Source organism: Thamnophis sirtalis, unplaced genomic scaffold (genome assembly GCF_051295495.1).
Source record: "Thamnophis sirtalis isolate CommonGarterSnake01/CBP01778 unplaced genomic scaffold, rThaSir2_p1.2 scaffold_5, whole genome shotgun sequence".
Classification (NCBI taxonomy): Eukaryota; Metazoa; Chordata; class Lepidosauria; order Squamata; family Natricidae; genus Thamnophis; species Thamnophis sirtalis.
This window is the reverse complement of record NW_028261385.1, coordinates 22122462-22148215: the sequence shown is the minus strand read 5'-3', so window position 1 is coordinate 22148215 and position 25754 is coordinate 22122462. Positions and strand designations below refer to the sequence as shown.

Here is a 25754-nt window from a genome sequence, read left to right as displayed (position 1 = left end):
AGGTGGGAAACTGTTCCAAGACACTGGGGCAGCTACTGAGAAGGCAAACCTCTAAGATCTCATCAGCTGGCAACTTCTTTTATATCTAGGGAGGTACCCTCAGGGAAAGGTGCAAGTAACCTGTGACATATAGGGCTTTTAAAAGTGATAACCAATACCTTGAATTGCAGCCAGAAAGCAACTGGAAACCAATGAAGCTCACACAGCAGTGGTGTTACTTAGATGAACCACGAGGCATCCAAAACTATTCATGCCACTGCATTGTGCTTTCAGGCGTGGCACGACAAAACCGCACTGGTCAAAATCGCGGCGATAACCGTCATCACCGCCGCGACAACAGCGCGGCAACATAAGGGCGCTTTAAAACAGCGCCGTGGCAGAAAGCCGACTTCATTTAAGGTAAGCGTTAGGATTAGGTTTAGGGGTTTGTTTTAGGGTTTGTTTTAGGGTTAGGTTTAGGGTTAGGTTTAGGGTTAGGTTTAGCATTAGGTTTAGCGTTAGGGTTAGGTTTAGGGTTAGGTTTAGGGTTAGGGTTAGGTTTAGGGTTAGGTTTAGGGTTAGGTTTAGGGTTAGGTTTAGGGTAGTGAGTGCTTGGGAATGCACGATTTTGCCCTCCGCGATTATGTCATCGCGGTAGGGTCGCGTTTTTCCTTAGCGTTTAGAACGGCACGATTTAGTCTTCACGCTTATGTCTCCGCGCAGAAGGGCTTCGCGGATTTTTGGTGGAACTGCTTTCAGGTGCATACATGTCTTCTTGATATTACATTTAGCACCTCTTGTCATTTGCTATAAAATACCTTGTGGACTTTCACTGTCACATTTGTAGTGGTTGTAGCCCTGGATTAACCATTCAGCAAAGTAAGTATGTTATTATTAGGGCACAAAGGGAAGGAGGGCATTGGATTGTTTTCCTCGCAGCTATCAAACCCATAATTTTTCATTGTCACATTGGTCTTTAGTTTATTTATTTTTTTTGCAATTGTCCTCATCTGCTGTGTTTGATTTTAATCTCCATTGTTTTTTAAAAAACTTTCTTTCTGTGAATGACTAAAGTTTAAAAGTTTGGGTTGAAGATATCATCAGATATCACATTAGTTTCAGTCTCATGGCACGAGTGTTTCACTGCCATTGAGGGGCACCATTGTTGGGTTGTGCTTAGAGCTCTTTGTGACCCTATAGACCAGGGGTCTCAAACTCAAGGCCCACGGGCCAAATCTGGCCCACAGGGTGCTTAGATGTGGCCCATGGGGCCACCTTGAAAACAGCTAAGGACTGGTCCGCAGTGCCTCTGCCAGCAAAAATGGAGCTCGGAAGGGCCTGTTTTCAACTGTGACGGCCTCCTGCAGCCCTCATGAAAACAGAATTTGGGAGGGCCACATGATGCCCCCCGAGTTCCATTTTCACTGGCCGAGAGTTGCAAAAGGCCATTGCAGCCAAAACTGGATGTACAGCTGCCCCCCCCCCGGCCATGCCCCCTGGCCACCACTGCTCCAGCCCACGAGATCAACACAACCCTGATGTGGCCCTCAATGAAATCAAGTTTGACACCTCTGCTATAGACCATAGCATGCCAGGACGCTCTGCCTTCCTCCGTGTCCTGAGGTTTGCCCAAATTCATGCTCATTGCATAGATGACACACTCTAATCGTGTCATCCCCTGCCATTCGTTTCTCCTTTAAATCTTCCCAACAGCAGGGTCTTTTCCAATGAATCCTCTTTCTCATTAGGTGGCCAAAGTATTTGAGCTTCAGCTTCATTATCTGACCTTCCAAAAGACCGCCAGGATTGATTTTCTTTAGGACTGACTGATTTGATCTCCTTGCAATCCAAGGGATTCTCAAGAGTCTTCTCCAACAGCAATATCTTTACTGAAGATATTTTACACTAAATTGTATACCTTTTTTCCCGGAGACCTGCTAAAGCTAAAACAAATGAAAAAGAAAGTTTCCTTCAGGTCAACTTCAACACCTGAAGCTCTCGTGAACCTGCGTATTGTTGTCTTGGCAACAGTACAGAAATGGGTTGTTACTGCTATCTTTCCGGAAATTCTTTCAACTTCCTGTCATCCTTATGGTTGTGGTATTGTTTTATGATCTTCCATCCAAGTACTAATTAGGCCTGAATCCATTTAATTTTAAAATCCAGGCAAAATTATCCAGGGGTTGCCAGCAGTCTCCAAAACTAATTGTATGATTCTTGATGAATGCATTCTATTTTATTTTTCTTTATATACACTGAGAGCTTATGCACCAAAGACAAATTCCTTGTGTGTCCAATCACACTTGGCCAATAAAGAATTCCATTCCATTCTATTCTATTCCATATTCCATTATTCTATTCTATTCTATTCTATCCTATCCTATTCATTCTAGTACCAATGCAGCAATGTTGTTACTAATACTCGCTTTTCTCATACGCCTTTCTTCTATAATGTTTATTTAAACGTTTATTCTATTATTTAAAATAACTAGGATGAATCTCAGGGGACAGCCCTAGAAAGCACTTTGTTAACTGGTTTTATAAAATAATGTATTCTTAAAGAGGGAACACATTGGTTTGTTTCCCATATGAGGGAACCAATCATCCCTCGGACAAGTAGACTAAGAAGCAGAAATTGGTTTCAAAATTTATTACAAAATCACAAAAGAGGAAAGTATTCATCTTCTTCACAACAAGGGAAGCACAGCCGGCTTCTTCTGGAAAGAGGAAAAGTTGTTCACTTCTCTTGAGCAAAATTCAGCTTAGAACTTTATATCTCTGATCTAAAGCAATCTAAGGCATGCACTTTAGTATCTACCAGCGATGGTCAAAAAGATGAAGAAAGTGACCAGGACCATTGGGGTTTCAATGGCATGATCAAAGTGCCATCTTGACCCTTTGAGACACTCCCTCTCCTCCCAGTGGATACTCCTGACTTTGCCCACCTGATTAAAGGTGCTTTTAATTACCTGCCAATGTCTGGCAGAAAAATAAAATCAACACATACTTACAGTGTACCCTGTGATGGTATTTGCATGCTGCTGAGGCATTCTCCATTGAATACTAAGTGCGGTGCAGTTCAAAGAATCCAGTGTTATGTCCACAGGAGGCCCCAACCTATCTGTTTAAAAAATAAGACAAAGCATTAAGAAGTTGCAGGAAACAAAAACATCTTCAGTAATATAAAGTGACTACAGATGTGTGTTCTTGTTTTTTTTTCCTATGAATGACTTCAAATGGTCAAGCTTTATTGTGTACTAGCTGATGACCTGGCATAGCCTGTGTATTTATTTAAAGGGGGAAAATGTCCAGACCAAATATAATTTTTAATGTTGGGTTTTCCACCCTACCAGAGGGAGTCCCCTTGTGGAGTACTGTGAAGCCATTACCATGGAGTTCCATTGTACAGTAGAAACCATTTTATGGCAGTACAGTAGAAGCTATTTTAAGGCACAATAGATTGTATCATAACAGAACATACACCCGGAGGGCAGAGGTGGGTTGCTCCCGGTGCGGATTGGGTGAACTGGTAGTAGCAGCGGTGGCAGGCTCTGCCCACCTTCTCCTGTGCATGCACTTCTGCCCGTGTGCGCGAGCACACCAGTTTCCAATTCTACCGACGTGCATGAGCAAACAAGCGAACCGGTAGTAAACAAAAATGGAAACCCACCATGCCCAAGGAGTGTTAGGGGTGTCTTACGCCACAAAGTATTTGCTTCCAGAGAGTAAGCCATCTGTGTACCAAGTTTGGTTGAAATTGCTCGAAGCGTGTCAGAGTTATGCTGGAACACACACACAAACACACAGAGATACATCACACTATGCTGTTCTATTTTCTTCTCTCTTTATTTAAAAATAAAGGCATATCTTATCTGGATTGAGACTGCAGTGTATAGGGAAGGAAGTTTAACTTTTCCTCTCCATGTTCTCCATACCCAAAGATTACCTAACTGCAACTTATAAAACAGGGAAAAGATTGTGAGAACCAGTGAGAAGTGGGATGGGTGGTAGATGATAGTATGTGGTTTAGGTGTCATGGGAAGGAGGTTATGGTTTTGAAAAGATTCATGACCAGAGAGAGAAAGATTAAATCTTTGTTTTTTCATGGATTGTTGTATTAACCCAATTAGAATTGCCATTCTTTTTTTCAGCAAAAAGCAATGAAAAACTGAAATATACTTTATTTATTGTATTTTTATATCACCCAGTTCAATTGTTCAAACAACAACAAAAAGCACAAGAGATGCAGAATTAAAAATTGGGCAACCTACAAAATCCCAGATGTCTGTTCAAACAAGATGGTTTTCACCAGCTTGCAGAAATCTAGGAGGGAGGATATCAAACAATCCTCTGCAGCATGGAGCCATCACCTTTGAGCTCATGTCCCCTGAATTTTTGTAGAGAAAAGTATCCCTTCCATGTCTCTATGAGCAGACCAGAAAGATTCTCCCAGGAGAAGACAATCCCTAAAGTAACCCTAGTTTCAAGCTATGTAATTTTAAACCAGCGCTTTGAATTGGGCCCAGAAATTTAATGACCACATTTGCAATGACTGGGAAATAGGTCTGATCATGATGATAACAAACTTACTTGACCCTTAGTTGAAACTCTACTCCCCATTGAAAAAAAGTGAATGGGATCCAGTGGAAACTCAAAATGTTCTGCATTCTATGAAGAGGATTAGGATTAGGATTTATTTCATTTATATGCTGCCCTTTTCCCCAAAGGGGACTCAGGGCGGCTCACAACTCAGTCAAGGGAAAGGAGGTACAAACAGGGGATAAAAAGACAAACAAACAATACACAATTTAAAACACACAACACACAACAACAACAAGAGCTCTTTGGTTGGGATTTATTCTAAAACTAGTCCTCCCTTTCCATGAACGCTACAATATAAGACCACTGTGGAAAGCTAAGAACTGTGGGAAATCTGGTTCATTCTGTCAATACACTCTCTGGACTGACTTTTAAAGTTTGTCAATATGTACATACATCTGCTTTACCTTTATAAAGAAATGAGGAAGTGGCAAATGGGTCTTATATGAGTACAACCACATGTTCTAATTAACAAAGATGATTAGGGGTCTGGAGAGAAAACATATAAAGAACGGTTGCTGGAATTGCATATGTCTAGTTTAATGAAAAGAAGGACTAGGAGTGAAAAGTGAAATTCAATGGTGAAAAGAGTAAGGTTCTAGGCAAGAAAAATGAAATGCACAGGTACAGTATAGGTGGTACCTTTCTCAATAATAATAACTGTAAAAGGGATCTTGGAGTCCTAGTGGACAACCACATAAATATGAGCCAGCAGTGTGCAGCAGCTTCCAAAAAAAGCCAACACAGTTCTAGGCTACATAAACAGAGGGATAGAATCAAGATCACGTGAAGTGTTAATACCACTTTATAATGCCTTGGTAAGGCCACACTTGGAATACAGCATTCAGTTTTGGTCGCCACAATGTAGAAAAGATGTGGAGACTCTAGAAAGAGTGCAGAGAAGAGCAACAAAGATGATTAAGGGACTGGAGACTAAAACATATGAAGAACAGTTGCAGGAACTTAATGAAAAGAAGGACTAGGGGAGACATGATAGCAGTGTTCCAATATCTCAGGAGTTGCCACAAAGAAGAGGGAGTCAAGCTATTCTCCAAAGCACCTGAGGGCAAAACAAGAAGCAATGGGTGGAAACTAATCAAAGAGAGAAGCAACCGGCAGGCCTGGGGCTGTTGACCTCTGGATTGAGGTCCAGCCCCGCTTAGATTGGGTGCATGTTGTGTCTTTTTAAATTTGTCGTGTTTTATCTGTTTTTAATATCTCTTAACTTCTGTTTCTTTAAGCCGCCCGGACTCCTTCGGGATTGGGCGGCCTATAAATTTAATAAACAGTTAAACAGTTAAACTAAGGAGAAATTTCCTGACAGGTAGAACAATTAATCAGTGGAACAACTTGCCTTCAGAAGTTGTGAATGCTCCAACACTGGAAATATTTAAGAAGAGATTGGACAGCCATTTGTCTAAAATGGTATAGGGCTTCCTGCCTGAGTAGGGGGTTGGAGTAGAAGACCTCCAAGGTTCCTTGTCATTCATCTGCCTCTGTATGTGCACAGAAATGAAATGAGTTCCTCATTCCTTGCCATGTCCCACAATATCAGTATGATAAGGACTATCCTGCCGTCCTTGTTTAAGCCTTCTCAACATCTCTTATGAGACAACATAATTGTTCCAGGGCATTTCCCTGAAATGTTATCGATTCCATAGGGCTTCCAAGAATTTGCAGCTAGACAGGTCAGCTTCTTCAATAACTGTCAGTGACTGATATATTTTTTTTAAATGCCCCCAATGTCTACTGACTTACTCCATTCCAAAAAACAAACAAACAACCCACCAGCACAAATGGCTTTTTAATTCAGAGAGAGAGAATTTGTGAGCAGTAACAGAGGTTTTAATTAACGTAACTTTCATTAGGGCTCCCTGTTCATTGTACAAAATTATAATGTGGAGTATTTTATTCTGGTTCAACATATTTTGTGCATCTAGTAAACGGTGGCTTATTGAACAGAACATGGATAATAAAGCCCCGACTTAATGTAATTAAGCTGTGGCAAGAGCCGTGGTGGTGCAGTGGTTAGAGTGCAGTAGTCCAGGCTACTTCTGCTGATCACCGGCTGCCAGCAGTTCACTAGTTCAAATCTCACCAGCTCAAGGTCTTCCATCCTTCCGAGGTGGGTAAAATGAGGACCCAGATTGTTGGGGGCAATATGCTGGTTCTATAAACCAATTAGATAGGTCTGTAAAGCACTGTGAAGCAGTATATAAGTCTAAGTGCTAATTTCTAATCTATGTATTGCTATTTAGGCAACCATATGGAAGTGTCTTCTGGATTACACTAAAACAGGGGTCAGCAAACTGTGGCTCTGGAGCTGCATGTGGCTCTTTCCTCCCTCTGCTGCGGCTCCATCACCTGTCAGCGCCACAATTTTGAGAGGAGCTTCCGGTGGAGGGGGGAGAGAAGCACAGTGCGCCAGGAGAAGACTCTAAGGCAAGGGGAGGGGTTTGCAATTGTCTCCAAAATTGATAGGGCTTTCGGTTATGACAGGTAGAGGAAAAAGTACGCCGCGCTAGGAGGAGACTCTATGGTGGGGGAATTGAACTTCTGGTCAGCTACAGAATTGAACAGGGGGCTTCCGGTTAGGACCTTTGTGTTTCCCGGTGTTTTCTTTTCTGTGGGAAACGGGTCCAAATGGCTCTTTGAGTGTTTAGGTTTGCTGGCCCCTGCACTAAAACATAAAGCCACTGTTAAAACCAAATACAGATAACCCTTGATTACAACAGTTCATTTAGTGACTGTTCAAAGTTACAACATCTTTTAAAAAGTGACTGATGACCATTTTTTAAAACACTTACAACCATTGCAGCAGCATCATGGTCACATGGTTAAAATTCAGATGCTGGGCAATGGACTCATATTTATAACCTTTGCCATGTTGTGGGATCATGTCCCATTGACCTTTTATGACTTTCTGACAAGCAAAGTCAATGGGGGAGCTAGAAATCACTTAACAACCATGCTACTAACTTAACAACTGCAGTGATTCACTTAACAAATGTGGCAAGAAAGGTCATAAAATGGGGCAAAGTTCACATAACAAATGTCTCACTTAGCAACCTAAGTTCTGATCTCAATTGTGGTGGTAAGTCAAGAATTACCTGTATATTAAAATCAACACTAAAAAAGCAACTATTAGATCTTTAACAACAGGGAAAGGACTGGTTTTTTTTTTAAAAGCATGTTTTCATAGTTAAGAAAGAGGTGAATTCCTCAAATCAATTGGGAGTACATTCCAGAGACCTGGGCCAGCTATCTACAGGCTGAACTGTGAGTAAGCGCAAGATGGGCTTGCAATAACTACATTCAAATGTCTACTGATGAACTCGATGGTGAGGGTAATTATATAGGTAGAAACATTCTCTCAAATGCCCAGAGCATAAGCCATAGAATATATTAAAAAGTAATAACTAGTAGTTTGCATTGGCAGCCAATAAAGTGCAGTTAGCTTACTGCACATATGAGTTTTTCCCCGAGCCCAACTTGTTTGATGTGTTTTGCTTCGACTGAAATACTGAGGCCATACAGAAAGTCCCATGCAGTAGCCAAGTCCCAAGGCCACAAGTACAGGAACTGCAGATTAAGTCTCTCTTCTTGGGAGAGACAAAATTGGTGTATCAACTAAAAATAATATGATCTTTCAATCACTTATCAATCGCAGAGAGATACATCAAAGGAGCCACGTCGTTACTAGAAAATGCTACAAAAAATAGATTTGGGTGTTTTCAGCATACTCATAAGCATTTAGCTCCAGGATGTCCCAAAATTTCACACACTTATTAAAATACATTGGAGACAAGACGGCTTCAAAAAGGATATCACATCATAGCTTCAAAAGACACCAACTGAAACCTACCTGAGATATAGGAATGGACTATTGCAAAACAATATCTCCTATTCCCAAATTGCTAATACTGGAAATCCTGAGAGATAGAAACAACCAAGTTACCAAACGAAGACTGGGAAATGTTCATCTTGGATTTTAAATAGTATCACTGCAATCCTACATATGACAACTGTGAGAGATAGCGCCTAAGGAGGGGGAAACCAGTGTCATAGACTATAGTGAAAGGATAGTTTCCCAAGAAGGAGGGAGCCCATTCGAGACAAGAAGCAGCTCAGCCAAGGTGGATGATGGATATGAGACAGAAAAAGAGAATAAAGATCACCACTACCTAGAATCTTCCAGGGTTAGAGTAGAATAGGGTGAAAGTAGTAACAGTTTAATCTGGCAAGATTCTGTCTAATGTGTATCAGCAATTAAAGAACTAAACTGTGTCTGAATTGTTCTATGGGCTTGGCCTGACCCAGCTTATAAACGAACCCCACTGATTTCTGTTACATGTAGGTATAATATTGCAACCTAATGCTGGATTACAAATTACTTTATTACTTTTTTTGAATAAACAGCAGTGGCTGTGAGAACACATCATAGGCTTTCAAATCATAGGTTTTCAAAAGCAGTGACTAGATTCATATCACATACTAAACCAAAACCAAGCAAGCTATGCTGTGGGTTTATTGCAAAGTGTGAACCCTGTTAGGAATATAATCTAACAGTTGGGTTGGCAATATATAAATCATGTAACAATGTTGTAACTATTTCTTTAAATCATACTGTAAAATGTGATTAGGTGCTGTTTTTCCTCAATCGGCCATAAGAGGGAGCCAGAATGACTGTTAGCTCTCTCTGTTTGTTAGATGCTGGGCTGATCTGATCTGAGTGTTTTGGAAGCTGGCTGTTAGAAAGTGCCGTGAGCTATTGTAAGTTTTGCAACAGCTAGCAAACTTTGTGTACCGAACTGATTATATGATACTGGACTATGTTATTTGGATTATCCTTTAACTGAAAGACATTGATGACTGACTGTCTTATCTGTGTATGACTTGGACTGTTTGATGGACTCTGATACCTCTATTTCCACGAAAGTAAAAGCCTATTTAAACTGCAGTGTCTCTGTATGATGGTTTGTGTGTTCTCCAACACAACTCTCACAACGCTTCGCTGAACGTACTCACTCTCCCAACTGGGAGCTTACCTAACAAACCCAACTAAGAGCTTTTTCATTTATGGATATCTCGGACAATACAACAGCCTGTTGAGGACATGAGCTATCCAACATGCCTTATCTTCCCTACAGGCTTCTCTCACCCACAGTGAACTGAAAATTGTCTCTTTGACTTGTCGGTTTCTGGAGAACATAAGGGGAACGGGAGGCAGCTGGCAGGAAGCTGTTTCTCCAACTGACAGACAAAGGTCAGAAGAAACACACAAACAGATGGGGCTTCCAACTGTGAGGCAGAGGGACTGAAGAAAAACTTGACTACAATGATCCCTGACCTGTTGCACAATTTCACTGCTGCTCCTGTCAAGGGAGCTACCAATACAATGTTTTGACATGTTTAGCAGTAAGCATTTATCATAAGCATTTCCCAACTTGGTTTTTGCCTTCTAAAGTCCTGGTCAATGAATACAGGAGACTATATTCAATTAGCTAAGAGAAGATACAAACACACACACAGAGAGAGAGAGAGAAAGAGAGAGAGAGAGAGAGAGAGAGAGAGAAACATTGACTTTTATATGTTGATAACTGCAATGACTCCAATTTCTTGAGACCTCCATAAAAATAATTGTTTTAGCTAAGACCCACTGAGATCAAAGAATATATAGAGGAGAGCTAATCTGGGCTAGCCAAAACTTCAGTGTATTCATACTTATTTTTCTGATGGACTATTAAGAATTTGAAAATCTTTTGTACAACTATTTTCAGACCTGGGTTAATCTTTACCCTCTCACAGGCATCTGATCAGCCAATTAATCCTATACATCACTTACACTTGCAAGAGTAGCTTATCCAGATGGAGGTTGCCCTTTTGTTTGATTCAGTTGCCCAGCAGTAATTATTTAATTATTGCCATGGATGCTCACCTGTTATGTTATAATATTTCATCTTAGGGCACCTGGGTAGCTGAAGCTAATATATCTTCTTGGTTAATTGCTAGCTATCCTTGCCAAGATCCTCAAAGAAATAATTAATATGGAAGGGGGGGAAAAACCTGGGCAGTATCCGAAGGTTTTTTATAGGCTTCACTAGCACAGAATCAATGGAGCTTGTCCTCTATTTTCCGCCTAGGAGGAAGACTAAAGCTGTTCACATCACCTGTTCAAGGGACTCAATGCTCCATTCAGTATGTTGCACCTAAAGTAGTAGTTTTTCTGGTCAACACATGCTTGTTTTTATCAACAGTGACAGTTGATACGCAAAAAAAGAAAACCGTTCCTTTTTAAAACTGTAAATTAAGAAAATGTTAAAACCACAAAAGTAATATATTTTCTTTATATAACTTCAGTGAGATGGATTCAGAATACAGAATAACAGAGCTGGAAGAGACCTTGGAGGTCTTCCAGTTCAACCCTCTGCTCAAGCAGGAGACCCTATACTCGTGATGGCAAACCTATGGAGCCATTTGTTAGGGCACACAAAGTGTTGCCTGTCAGCTCCAGTGTGCATGTGCGCGCTGGCCAGCTGACTTCAGCCTTCTTTTGAGGCCATTTTTCGCTCTCTGGAAGCTTCCTTGAAGCCTCTGGAGCATGAAAAACCGACCCTATGGGAAAATCAGAAGGCACCATTCCCAAACTTCCGGGTTCCCTGTAGGTCTGTTTTTCACCCTTCGGAGGCTTCAGGGAAGCTCCTGAAGCCTCCGGAGGGCCTCCGAGGGGACAGGGGGTTGTTTTTGCCTTCCCTGGGCTCCCCAAAAGCCTCTGGAGCATGAGGAGGGCAAAAAATCCACACCAAAAGCAGGAAAGGTCACTGGTCACGTGTGCATGCGTAGGGGGGGATGCATAGTATTATAAGTGTGGCATGCCCACACACGACACCCCTGATTTTGGCGCAGGAGCTATTTTTTAGCCATCACTGCCCTATACCATTTCAGACAAATGGCTGTCCAATCTCTTCCTAGAAAATCTCCAGTGATGGAGCACTCACAACTTCTTGAGGCAAGTCATTCCACAGATTAATTGTTCTCAATGACAGGAATTTTCTCCTTAATTCTAGGTTGGATCTCTCTTTGTTAAACTTCCATTCATTACTTCTTGTCTTGCCTTCAGGTGCTTTGGGAAAACAGGTTGACCCCCTCCTCTCCGTGACAGCTCCTCAATTATTGGGCTATTATCATGTCATCCCTAGTCCTTCTCTTCATTAGACTAGATATTTCCAGTCCCCCCAATTGTTCATCACACAGTTTAGGCTCCAATCTCCTCAGTGAGACTCTAGAAAGAATACAGAGAAGAGCAACAAAGATGCTCTTTGTTGCTCTTCTCTGTATTCTTTCTAGAGTGTCAGTTATATCTGAGATTCATATATATCTGAATGGAGATATTCATAAACATAGACATTCAGCAGATCCACCAATCCTGCAGAATGAGAGAAATGCTTGCTTGTTTTCTATCATCGTCATAGTGCCAAGGTGGCGCAGTGGTTAAATGCAGCACTGCAGGCTACTGCTAGATCAGCAGGTCAGCGGTTCAAATCTCACCGGCTCAGGGTTGACTCAGCCTTCCATCCTTCCGAGGTGGGTAAAATGAGGACCCAGATTGTTGGGGGCAATATGCTGACTCTCTGTAAACCGCTTAGAGAGGCCTGAAAGGCCTATGAAGCGGTATATAAGTATACTGCTATTGCTATAAAGAAAGTGAACAGAAGGGTACAAATTAAATTGTTGTATTCATACTACACTTCCTGCTGAAATCAAGATGGGATACCATGTTTCCCTGAAAATAAAACAGGGTGTTATTTTCTTTTGATCCCTAAAATAAGTGCTTGGCCTTATATTCGGGGAGGTCTTATTATTTTTGAAGTACAGGAAGCGGCGAGCGTGGTTACCTCATGGCTGCTCCTATGTTGCAATATTTAGAGGACGGCTGATTTTTAGGGGAGGGCTGATTTTAGCACATGTGCTCAAAAGTCTGATTGGGCTTATTATCCAGGGAGGTCTTATTTTTGGGAAAACATGGTAGTATTTCTTCACGTTTATCCTTAAAATCCTGTATGGTAGACTGAGTACAAAGATTGCCATGGGCTCGGTCACTCAGAGAGCTTTGTCTCAACTCTAAATCTAATATGCTTACTACAAAATTATGTGGTTGATTTACCAGAGGAATCAGCTGCACAATACTGGCCTACATGGGCTGAATTTTGCATAGATAAGTAGGCTATTTAGGTAGCCTATTCAAGTGGAGACTGTGAGTATGAATTTATTTCTCACTTCAAATTAAGGAACATACATAGTGTTTTTTCCAGTGTAAAATTAAAGGATCCAGTTCTCCTCCGAATTCAGCATAAATATTTCTCTAGAAAATCTTATTCCAAAATTTGAGCTTTGGGAATCTCTAAAACTTTTATTAGCTGTTACAGGACATTCTTTTTCCTTGGTATATCCTGGAATTAAAAAATCAAGAGCAGAACTTACTATTAAATTGGAAGACTTTCTATCATTTCTTTCCAGAACACCACCCCTCCCCCCAAAAAAAGAATTAGTGAAAGAAGTGTATTTTCTCTAAAGGAGTTTAAACCGAAGGTATATAACATGTAATCAGGGTGCAACAACAAATTTTCCAAGTAAACAGATTTGTGCATGTATTGATGTTTCTATATATGCACACTGACTTTTATGTTGTGCTTGCAAACGATATTGCTGACCTTAGTCGTTGTGATAGAGGTGGAAAGCTGTAAAAAAAGAGGACTTTTCAACCAATTCTGACAAAAATGCCAGGTGAGAGGAAGTCATCTTAAAGGTCATTTCAGAAAATGTGAGACAAGCTTCCATCAAGTTTGCTCTTGTCATTTCAACAAACATTTGATCTGCAGCTAAGAACAAAACTTAACAGCATAAAATACTTGCCAGTATTGATCAGCAACAAGATGTTAGGAGGTTAGGGAAAAAAAGCAAAGAGGGAAATGTCATTCGGGATTTCTAAACAATTCATTTGACTGTTTTCTGCTATGGAAAAATTGGAAGAAGGACAAAGAAAATGCAATTGCTTGATTGGATTCAAACTTCACAAAATTTTATGCAAATGTTACCAAATTAATTCACACTGAGGGGGGGGGGGGAAAGCATCCCTATAAAGCAGTATGGGAAGCCCCACAAGTCATAATAGCCTTCTGTACAATCCATTGTGTGAACCGCAACCCAATATGCACCCCCATGCACCCACCTGCAAACTGCCAATCACTTAAAGAACAAACTCATTTATCATTTATTATATTTATATGCCGCCCTTTTCCCCCGAAGGGAACTCAGGGCGGCTGACAAATCAAAACTGCCATCATTGCTTTCAATACCAAGGAATGAAGCACAGCAGCCCCATGAAAAAGCAATGATTTGAAGCAGGATGGCTGCTATGGAGAATACGAGAGTCTCCGTGTTCCAGTAAGTCTGCAATGAATAAGGATATGAATGGTATATGTGTAATAAAGTCTACACATATGCACATATCCCAGTCCCCCAGCACTGATCTGGCATGACTAAGATACAGCCCTGAAGCAGTGGTGAAATTTAATTTTTTTGCCCACCAGTCCTGTGGATGTGGCTTGGGGGGGGGGGGTGTCCATGTGATTGTGTGGGTGTGGCCAACTTTTTTCACTTTTTAAAGCACTTTTTCCTGCAGGTTCGGGCGAATAGGGAGGATAAAAATGCTTTAAAAGGGGAGGGGGAAGCTTCCAATGATTGCACGGCTCACAGCTGATCCACGTGATCGTCAGAAGCTCTTTTTTTCACTTTTTAAAGCATTTTCATCCTCCCTATTCACAGTGCCACTGGTGGTCAAAAAAGGCCAAGCATGCAGCCCCCCCCCACCCCCGGGCTATTTTTGGCATCCATGGCCTCCTGCAGCACTCTGCCATGTGGAGGCCTCCCTGTGCAGCATGTTTTCAGCCTCCCTGGCTTCCTGTAGCACTCTGCCGGTCGAAAACAGGCTGCAGAGGCCCCACGCAGCCTGTTTTCGGCCAACAGAGTGCTGCTGGAGGACTGGATTAAACTGAATTGCAATTATGTGGCCTCAAGTAAGTGCTTGGTCTTGATAGAAAACAAGCAATGTTAATACTACAGTTTAATGCTGGATTTTATTGTAGGTCCATTTAATCTACAATCAACAATCTATAATTGACAGCCATTTCTATTTTCCTATCCTGGAACTTTTATTATTAGATCTTGTATTATAATGTTATTTATGCTATTGTATTTTTATTATTAGTTGAATAATAAAAATACAATAGCCTTTTCTACTTGAAAAAGCAATTTACTATTAAACAATGGGGTATAAATTTAGAAATATGAAGAATAAGTAATAAATGTTTGCCAGCGATATCTGGTAGAACAGATTTGAAAAATGGTTATATTAAAGAACTGTGGAAAGAAAGAAGGGGAAAAATGCATCTTGAGCCTCTATCAAACACCTACCATGGCCACGGCCACCCCAGCTATGCCCACATACACCCTGTCCCCCGCCCATGGCTCTCTGAGGTCAAGCACAACCCTTAGGCGCCCCTCAATGAAATCAAGTTTGACACTCCTGCTCTAGGCTCTGAAGTGCTTTTCATATTTCTAAACCCCTAATACTCATGTGACATTCCCATAGGGAGCTGAATAAAAGGAACAAGCAGGTAAGATGACAAGAGGAACAGAGGGATTAAAAAAAGAAAAAGGGACCAAAATGAGGGAGAAAGATGGCATTTTCCCATTATTTGTAAAGTCTATACTGTCTCAATCCAGTCAGGCAATCTCCTTCCCCCCGCCAAGTGTCTCAGAGCCAGCTATTTTAAAGATGATGGTGACCAGCCAGGGTAAAATTGTTGACTTGAAAAGATGATTGGATAGTTTTATTCTGTGTGCAGTAGAAAGTTTGCAACACAAAATGAGCAGCGAATGTTTTAACCTTTCATACAACTTGAAGTCCTTTAATTATATTGCTGTCCTTGAAAAGGTTCTGTAGCAGAAGTCTTCAAATGTCATAAGGTTTGGGGAGAGCAATCCTGGCTCCATTTTAAACCCAGGAAATATCTTTCTGTAACATTCTCTTGAGAACCCAAACACAATCACATCAAACATACAAAACAGAGTATCCTACTCAAATATTCTATGATTTGCCATTGCTGTATGGTACTAGAGTTATCCCCAACAGTATTTTGTGTTTATAAATGCATATTTATCCAACAATATTATTGTAAAGTTTTGGGTAAAAAATATAATAATAATAATAATACAATAGCAGAGTTGGAAGGGACCTTGGAGATCTTCTAGTCCAACCCCCTGCCTAGGCAGGAAACCCTATACTGTTTCAGACAAATGGCTATCCAACATCTTCTTAAAGACTTCCAGTGTTGGGGCATTCACAAAGTCTGGAGGCAAGCTGTTCCACTGATTAATTGTTCTAACTGTCAGGAAATTTCCCCTCAGTTCTAAGTTGCTTCTCTCCTTGATTAGTTTCCACCCATTGCTTCTTGTTCTACCCTCAGGTGCCTTGGAAAATAGTTTGACTCCCTCTTCTTTGTGGCAACCCCTGGATATTGGAACACTATTATCATGTCTCCCCAGTCCTTCATTTCATTAAGCTAGACATACCCAGTTCCTGCAATCATTCTTCATATGTTTTAGTCTCCAGTCTCCTAATCATCTTTGTTGCTCTTCTCTGCACTCTTTCTAGAGTCTCCACATCTTTTCTACATCATGGTGACCAGAACTGAATGCAGTATTCCAAGTGTGGGCTTACCAAGGCATCGTAAAGTGGTATTAACACTTCACGTGATCTTGATTCTATCCCTGTGTTAATGTAGCCTAGAACTGTGTTGGCCTTTTTGGCATCTGCTGCATACTGCTGGCTCATATTTAAATGGTTGTCCACTAGGACTCCAAGATCCCTCTCACAGTTACTACTGTTGAGCAAGGTACCACCTATACTGTACCTGTGCATTTTGTTTTTCTTGCCTAATTGTAGAACCTTACTCTTTTCACCATTGAATTTCATTTTATTAGATAGTGCCCAACGTTCAAGTTTGTCAAGATCCTTCTGTATCTTAAGCCTATCTTCTGGAGTGTTGGATATTCCTGTCAGCTTGGTGTCATCTGCAAATTTGATGAGTTCCCCATTTATTCCCTCATCCAAATCATTGATGAAGATGTTGAAGAGTACTGGGCCTAAAACAGAGCCTTGGGGTACTCCACTGCATATTTCCCTCCATGTAGATGCAGTGCCACTGAGGACTACATGCTGAGTGCTGTTACGAATCCATCTGGTGGTGATGCTGTCTAACCCACATTCTTCTACTTTATCTAGTAGTAGGTTATGGTCTACCTTATCAAATGCCTTACTGAAATCCAAGTAAACTATATCAACAGCATTCCTCTGGTACACCAATTTTGTCATTTTGTCAAAGAATGCAGTAAGATTATTCTGGCATGATCTGTTTTTGACAAACCCATGTTGGCTTTTGGCTATTACTTTGTTTACTTCTAGGTGTTCCCTAATTCGTTGCTTGATTATCTTTTCCAGAATCTTTCCTGGTATTGAGATCAGGCTGATTGGTCTATAATTTCCTGGATCTATTTTTTTTTCCTTTTTTGAAGTTGGGAACCACATCAGCTCTTTTCCAGTCCTCTGGCAGTTCCCTGGCGCTCCAGGATCTCTGAAAGATATAGTTCAGTGGTTCTGAAATCTCATCTGCCAGTTCCTTCAGAACCCTGGGGTGTAATCCATCCGGTCCTGGTGATTTGAACTCATCTAGGGTAGACATGTGCTCACTTACCATTTTCTTCCCTATTTCAACTTGTGTTCCTAATCTGATTTTTGTGGTGCTGTTTTTGATAGGTTGGACTGTTTTATCCCTTTGTGTAAAAACATATGCAAAAAATGAGTTAAATAGTTCTGCTTTCTCCCTGTTGCTTGTTACCTTCTTGCCACTTTCTCCCAGCAATGGACCAATTGTTTCCTTAACTTTTTTCTTGTTTTTAACATGTTGGAAGAAGCTTTTTTGTTATTTTTTACTTTTGTGGCAAGCCTTTCTTCATTGTGAGCCTTAGCTTTCCTCACTTCATCTTTACTATTTGCTGATATTCTGCCTTAATTATGTCCCCCTCTTTTCACTTTTTATACTTCTCTTTTTTGTCTTTCAATTTGTCAGAGAGTTCTTTATGCAGCCATGCTGGTTTCTTTTTGGGAGCTGTTATTTTTCTTCTTCACTGGTATTGTGCTAGACTGGGATTTTGTAATCACATTTTTCAAAATTTCCCAAGCTTCTTAAATTGTTTTTCCCTTGAGGATTCTCATCCATGGAATTCTTCCCAAGCTCTCTCTAAATTTATTGAAATTAGCTCTCTTAAAATCCAAGACTCTAGTTTGACTTTGTTCTACTACTTGTGTTTCCATATTGTTGAATTCCAATATTGCATGGTCACTTGCCCTCAGGGTTCCCTGTGGCTTCAACACCTTCTATCATTTCCTCTCTGTTAGTGAGAATTAAGTCCAATATGGCTGATCCCATAACTGAATGTTTTACAATTTGAGTCTTGCCTATATGTCTTTGTTCTATCATTGTTTGTACTGAATATGAAAACAAGTCACTGAAAATTCACTGTGTGAATTCTTAAGAATTCTTAGTGTTCCCAAAACATGACATATAACAGGAGATTTTTCAAACAGCTACTAGGATTTTCGAGTTTTAAAAATGTTTGGGTTTTTTTAAAAAAACGTGAACTTCATTTTACAAAATGTGTTGTTCTTCCCATGGTGCATATAGACATCCTTTTAGCAACATTTGGATGTTTCCCTTGCTTTACTTTTTATTTAACAATTATGTCAAACATTTGCTATGTTCTCGTTTGTATGAGATTGGCCTATGGATATGCATTTATCCATAGGCCAATGCATCTATGCCTTTCAGAATTTCTATTTCTGATTTTTTTTTACCAAGTATTTTGATTGTGTCAGTACACTTGCACTAATTGCTGTGCAATACATTGGCTAACAAGTACATTCTAGATGAGAGATTCTAAAAGTTGTGGATGAAAGTAGTAAGTCATAGATTGGTAATCATTACATACTTTTTTTCCCCCAGTGAATGGAAATAACAGAAAAACCAGGAATGAGTTTTGGAGAAAATTATGCAATGTAATGAGTAGGTGAGTGGGAAGGAAAGGAGTAAGAACAGAAGAAATTATTGGGCATTTGGAGATCCAAGAATAAATGTGAATAGTTGTTTGTTGAATATCTGCTTAGGAAAAAAAAACTGTAACAAATATTATGGTTTAAACCTAAAGATTGCGGTCATAAAACATGACTGCTACAAAAAAGGAAGATAAGAGGAACGTGGAAGAAGTATGGTATGGTATGGTATTTTATTATTTGTATGCCGCCCTTCTCCGGGAGGACTCAGGGCGGCGAACAATTCAAAGGGGAAAAAAGGGGGGAACATAAAAGACAAAATACAAATAATAAAAGTAGGCAACAGTCGCACAATCATACATGTCGAGAGGGGAGGGAACTCATCACCCCCAGGCCTGCCGACAAAGCCAGGTTTTGACGGCTTTTCGGAAGGCCTGGAGAGAGGTGAGGGTCCGAATCCCTGCAGGGAGTTCATTCCAGAGGGCCGGAGCTGCCACAGAGAAGGCCCTCCCCCGGGTAATAGCCAGGTGGCATTGGCTGGTAGATGGCACCCGGAGAAGGCTAACCCTGTGAGATCTAATGGGTCTGTGTGAGTAATGTGTAAAAAACCTGCAATGTATGCAGTAAAAGACATAAAGGAATCAGAAAATGCAGGGTGGTTTTGGTAGAAATAAAGTATGGTTGAGAAAATGGTGGGGGGAATGGAATGGAACAGAATATAGCATTAAGGAAATGGGTAGAAAAATGTTGCCTTAAGAAAAACGTAACTAAAGTGTCAGATAATGAATTGGATAAAATTAAAGACTTGGGACATGTTTTCCTTCTTTTCTTCCTTTCTTTACAGTAGAAATGTTCAAACCCCAACCTACGAAGCAATTTTACCTAACCCCAGCAGCCTGACAACTCTAATTAAGTCATCATAAAAGAATGTTGCCTGTGGATTTACTGTAGGGAAAACTACCTTCTAAACCGTTGAGAAACATGGAGCCTACATTATGAATGTGACATCTCATTCTCTGGGTTTTGTATAAAAGGCTCCGGTTCTACCACAGCAAAGCCCTCTTTGGCAGAGGTGAAGACTTTATTACAACTCTTTCCAAGAGGGAATGCATTGGGAAAGTCAAGCATCTTTATAACTTTGAATAGGCCAGTGATGGCTAACCTTTTTGTCGCCGCATGCCGAAAGCACATGTGTGCGCAATAGCGCGTGCCCATACACATAATGCAATGCACACATGACACACACACACACACGTGCCCCATTTTGAGCCTAGCAAGCATCCCTGAAGACTCCTGGGATCAAAAACAGGGAGTACATCCCCATGCGCCACAGCCCTCCATATCCCCCCCCACTTCCATGTGCATCCCACCACCCGCACATGTGCAGCTGAGACCCAAAAATCAGCTAGCTGGCAGGAGGCGCCTGTGCCTGCATGGTGGAGCTGAGCTGGGCTGACGGCTCGCATGCCCGCAGAGAGGGCTCCGCGCGCCACTTGTGTTACACGTGCCATAAGTTCACCATCATGGCAATAGGCCATCTAAAGCTCAGAACAGCTCCTGATAATTTAGACATGGGGTCTCTTAGTGTGCTGTCCCACTCACACACATAACAATGGTTCAGTGGGTTTATTAATATTCACCAGCAATTCCTTTCACCAAAACCCCCAAACTGTCCCAATTAAGTCCAGCCAAAATCAGACCAATGCTAGTCCACAGAACAATGCAGTGGTGGGTTGCAGGAGATACGCCCCGGTACAGGCGTAATGGAGCCTCCCAGCATACTGGGTACCGTTCCAGTATGGTGCTCCAGAGGGCCCATCTGCCCACCCAAGCAACTGGAGTGTCGTGGAGGCTTGCAGTGGCGTCGTAGGCAGGTATTACGCATGTGCACACCGCGTGGGTCCATGTGGGTGACACATAGGCCCGTTCCAACTGTACCAGTTGGAACAGGATCCGGAACCCACCACTGGAACAATGGCTAATGAAACTTGAAAGGGACTTGAAAGTTTCCCAAACAAATGTAATTTTTTTTAAAAATAATGTTATTTATTTTGTCAAGCATGTATAAAATAACAGATATAAGTACAACCATGATTATGAATACAGGAAATTGATACAAATAAGTGGGGACAGTAGGACAGGGATGGCAGGCACGTTGTACGCTTATGCATGCCCCCTACAGACCCAAAATTAAATCCACAACCCAAGAGGGGTTCATGAGGCACAATTTCCAAAGCAAGGCAAGACTCACAACGACCAAGAAACACACAGCTAGGAAATGAGCACGTTGTTCCCAGCATTGTCTCCATCTGACTGCTGTGCTAAATAGTCATCAAGAGGGATGAGGCTGCCTCCTCATGAGTAGTTGGGCTGGCATTTTCTCTGCCCTACATGTTCTCGGATCAGGGGCAGAAGGCTGTTCCTCATCACTGACCGGCTGTGAGCTTTCCCACCTGAAAGGAATTGCTGCAGATGTGCTTTAGCCAAATTCCCTTAGCCAGTTGCTCACCTACTTTCTCTCCCACCAAGCACTCCCACTCACTTGGACTTAGCCCCTGCCTTGGAGACATCTACTCCTGAGCTGCCTGAGACTCATTCGTCTTCCTCTGAACTGACCTAGAGAGAAGCTTTTGGGGAAGCTTCTGGGTGAGTCATCACATCTAATTCAGGACTGAACCTTACTGCCATTATCTACTTTTTAGGAACTTTTTTCTCCTTCAGCCTCTTCTAGAACAGGAATAGGCAGCCTTGTATTCTCTGAATTATAGCCCCTATAAACCCTGACTATTAAGCATGGGAACTATAATCTGAAAGATCTGAGAGACCTGTAGCATGCATATGTGGTTTTTTCCATACTTAATCACAGACTAAGGCTGGAAAGGGAATATGGTGAAATTAAGCAGATAAATAGAGCAAGAGAAAATAAACACGGGGAAGCTATGGAGTTAGGTAATTAATGAGAATCTGCAAGTAGAACTAAGGGTACAAGTATGCAATTATGTCATTCTGACACAATCATGGTTAGCTATAAATACTGCTGAGTTGCTGAGAGAACCAAAGCTTGGAGCAATAAGCAATCGAGCCAGGTAAACCCATATTGGCTTCCTGGATAATCTATTCCAGCTGTAGGTCAACCAAATTTGCAGTTGAACTTCAATGTTGTCAATAGGTAGAATTCTCCACTGTACTTTCCTGCATTCAGGCTATACAAATGGCATTCATGATTGCAACTTCCAAGAAGGTATCTCAGTAGCTTCCTTTTCCATGGATGCCGGAATGCAGTGCCAATCACAACACAAATTGAAAACATGAGCGGAAGCATCTACTCTAAAGCAGTATCAATGTAAATGGATGAATTAATCATTCCACTTATAATTCCACAGTGCCCCCATACCCACAGAGACGATAAGGGCAGACTGAAAATGAAGAAGCAAGTAGCAACATGCCCAAGTTTTGCTAAGGAGCAAAAAACATTCAAATTATCCATGGAGGAACACATTCAGACAGAATTGGCCTAAAGCAGTTTTGAATCCAGGTCTACTTCCCAATGTGTAGACTTCAACAGTCATAATCCTCAGCGGTAGCCAAGCTGGCTGGGTAATTCTAGAAGATGATTGTGGGCCTTTTGAATTTTACAATCCTTTCTCACAGTAGTGAGTTGGCAACAGATTCGGAGAGTGAGGAGGTTGGGGAGGAACATGGGCCAGTCCTGGAGTCTGGGGAAGGCTCTGATGAGGGCTCTGTGTTGGAGGCAGAGAGGGGGCCAGAGACATATGCCAGTTATCAGCTGCCTTCAGAATCAGACATCGGTGATGCAGACGAACAGCTGGAGCCTGTTTCCAGTGCGCGCATGGACAGAGTTGCCAGATGAAGGGAACAGCTAAAGGACAGGGTCGACTTGTGAGTAAGGCCACAGGTGGACGATGAATGACCCCTCCCAGAGGAAAGAGAAAGGGGAGTGAAGTTTGCAGAAGACAATTAGTTCACTTAATTGGTTTGTGACTCTCTGAGACTCCTTGCCAAGTTTTGCAGATATCGGCCTGTCAGCTCTCCAAGCCAGATAAGGTCTGTGACTGTAAATCCTCCCCTGAAATACTTTGCTGGATGTGAATGAGCAGAATTCACAGTAAATTAATAAAAGGGTTTTTTGTCGGGACAAGGAGTTTGGTTCAGGGTCTCGGGAAGCCTCGGTCAGAACAGTTTCTGATATACTTAAGATGTTGTTAGTTGTGAAGTCATGTCTGACCCATCGTGACCTCATGGACAACGTTCCTCCCGACTGTCCTGACCTCTACCATCCTCTGGAGTCCATTTAAGCTCACCACTTCGGCGACTCCATCCAGCCACCTCATTCTCTGTCGTCCCCTTCTTCTTTTACCTTCAGTCTTTCCCAGCATTAGGCTCTTCTCCAAGGAATCCTTCCTTCTCATTAGGTGGCCAAAGTATTTGAGTTTCATCTTCAGGATCTGACCTTCTAAAGAGGACTCATATTTAAGATAGATTTTATTTATTCTATCCTGACATGTTTTTCCCCAGATACAGCATTTTAGTAGGGAAGAAATGGCAATGAGCTGCAAGGTAAAACTATCATTCAGGGAAAGTCATCCAAAAGGAACTTTGCTCTCTCGGCTGCCTGCCGGTATGGCACAATTAAGCCTCATTATTATGATTATGATTATTTTTGTACATGGTGAATGCTGTGTTGCTCAGCCATTTCAGCAACCAATCCAACCTGGCTTGGAAGGAAAGTGAATAGCGGTGCTTTGGTACAAAGCTAAGGTGAAGAAGAAGCATGAATGTTAAAGCAACGAATCCTCCCAGCAATTATAGAAAGAAATGGCAGAAAGAAGATAGAAATAGTCAAGTCTCTGAGGAACCATTTATTGATAGAGCCAGTTTCTTGACAGCTACCGTTTAATTCTGCCCTTTTCAAAATTGGGCTTGACTTTCCTTTTTCTCATCCATAATGCATTTCAAAGGGGACTATAAATAAATGTTCTAAATGAGTCCAACGGTCATCAAGAGGTTTCGAATCGGGCCCACAAGGGGCTTTGATCATGGTTTAATTATAGCAAACTGTGTTTGTGGCATTTCATTTTACAGTTGATTCCGCCACCAACCCAGCTTCAGAAATAGATTTCTCCCTCAGTTACGTCTTTCATAGAAGAAGCAAAATTGATCTGTTTAGGCTGGGAAGATTCTCGGCAAAAGAAATGGATTTGAAAGAGAGAGAAGAAACAAGGTGAGTTTGGCTACCATTTCATTCTTGATCCCTTCCAGATCCTTCTCGGTCTCTTCTCCTCATGGAAAAGGGATGAGATGGGACACTGGCCTCTCATGACGGCCAGCTCTAATTCTTGCATTATGCTCACTATTGGATTTAAAAGAGGGAAGGAGAAACCCTCTTTATTGTGTTTTTTTGTTCTCTCCCACTCCCTTTTCAATACCTGAAAAAATGATAAAAGGGGGGCTAAAAAACAACACCTTCTGTCCAGTAGTGGGATTCAAAAATTTTTATTACCGGTTCTGTGAGCATGGCTTGGTGGGCGTGGCAGGGGGAGGATACTGTAAAATCGCCATTCCCTCCCCATCAGCTGGGACTTGGGAGGCAGAGAATAGATGGGGACTGGGCCAGTCAGAGGTGGTGTTTACCAGCTCTATAAACTACTCAAAACTTCCGCTACCGGTTCTCTAGAACTGGTCAGAACCTGCTGAATACTACCTCTGCTTCTGTCCAAAAGCAATTCACAATATTTGTTTTATTTTTTACTTATTCATATCCCACTTTTATTATTCTTAGAGTACACAAGAACAAAATTGAAGTAAAAATGGGGGAAAGAAACCATCAAACAAGGAGTAACTTTAACAGAAGATATGACAGAAGGATCTGAGGACCTACCTGAAGGACCTCAGATCAGGTTGTAAGTTGGCGTACCTAAATGTAAAACCAATATGCTCAAGTGGAGGTTCTTAGTGGATAACAACACACTATGTGAATATGGAGAGACACAGAACACTTCCCATCTTCTGGTTTATCGGCTACTACCAGAACCATGTACCGATAATGACTTATTCTTGACAAAGCCAAGAAGATGGCTTCATTCTGGCAGTTTGATCTAGACATGGAAGAAGAATTAGAATTATTTTTACAAATAATTCAAGATGGTGAACATATCCAACACACCTTCTTCCACAACAACCTGTGAGGTAAGTTGGACTGAGATAGAAAGACCAGCACAATGTCACCTAGCCAGCTTCAGAAATAGATTTCTCCCTCAGTTACGTCTTTCATAGAAGAAGCAAAATTGATCTGGGAAGATTCTCGGCAAAAGAAATGGATTTGAGAGAGAGAGAGAAGAAACAAGGTGAGTTTGGCTACCATTTCATTCTTGATCCCTTCCAGATCCTTCTCGGTCTCTTCTCCTCATGGAAAAGGGATGAGATGGGACACTGGCCTCTCATGACGGCCAGCTCTAATTCTTGCATTATGCTCACTATTGGATTTAAAAGAGGGAAGGAGAAACCCTCTTTATTGTGTTTTTTTGTTCTCTACCACTCTCTTTTCAATGCCTGAAAAAATGATAAATGGGGAAGGGGCTAAAAAACAACAACTTCTGTCCAGTAGTGGGGTTCAAAAAAATTTATTACCGGTTCTGTGAGCATGGCTTGGTGGGCGTGGCAGGGGGAGGATACTGTAAAATCTCCATTCCCTCCCCACTCCTGCAAAATCCCCATTCCCTCCCGATCAGCTGGGACTCGGGAGGCAGAGAATAGATGGGGGCTGGGCCAGTCAGAAGTGGTGTTTACCAGCTCTCCAAACTACTCAAAACTTCCGCTACCAGTTCTCCAGAACTGGTCAGAACCTGCTGAATACTACCTCTGCTTCTGTCCAAAAGCAATTCACAATATTTGTTTTATTTTTTACTTATTCATATCCCACTTTTATTATTCTTAGAGTACACAAGAACAAAACTGAAGTAAAAATGGGGGAAGGAGACCATCAAGC

General features: G+C 41.5%; 1 protein-coding gene across 2 annotated transcripts in view; it reads right to left on the bottom strand.

Annotated features, from left to right (window-relative positions):
• The window catches only part of EGFLAM (EGF like, fibronectin type III and laminin G domains), a 122884-nt gene that overhangs the window by 74509 nt on the left and 22621 nt on the right, over positions 1-25754 (bottom strand). For both annotated transcript variants that reach the window (XM_087715431.1, XM_087715432.1), the window contains exon 2: positions 2991-3100. In XM_087715431.1, coding sequence (XP_087571557.1) covers positions 2991-3100 — 110 coding nt within the window. The remainder of the gene's footprint in view (positions 1-2990; positions 3101-25754) is intronic.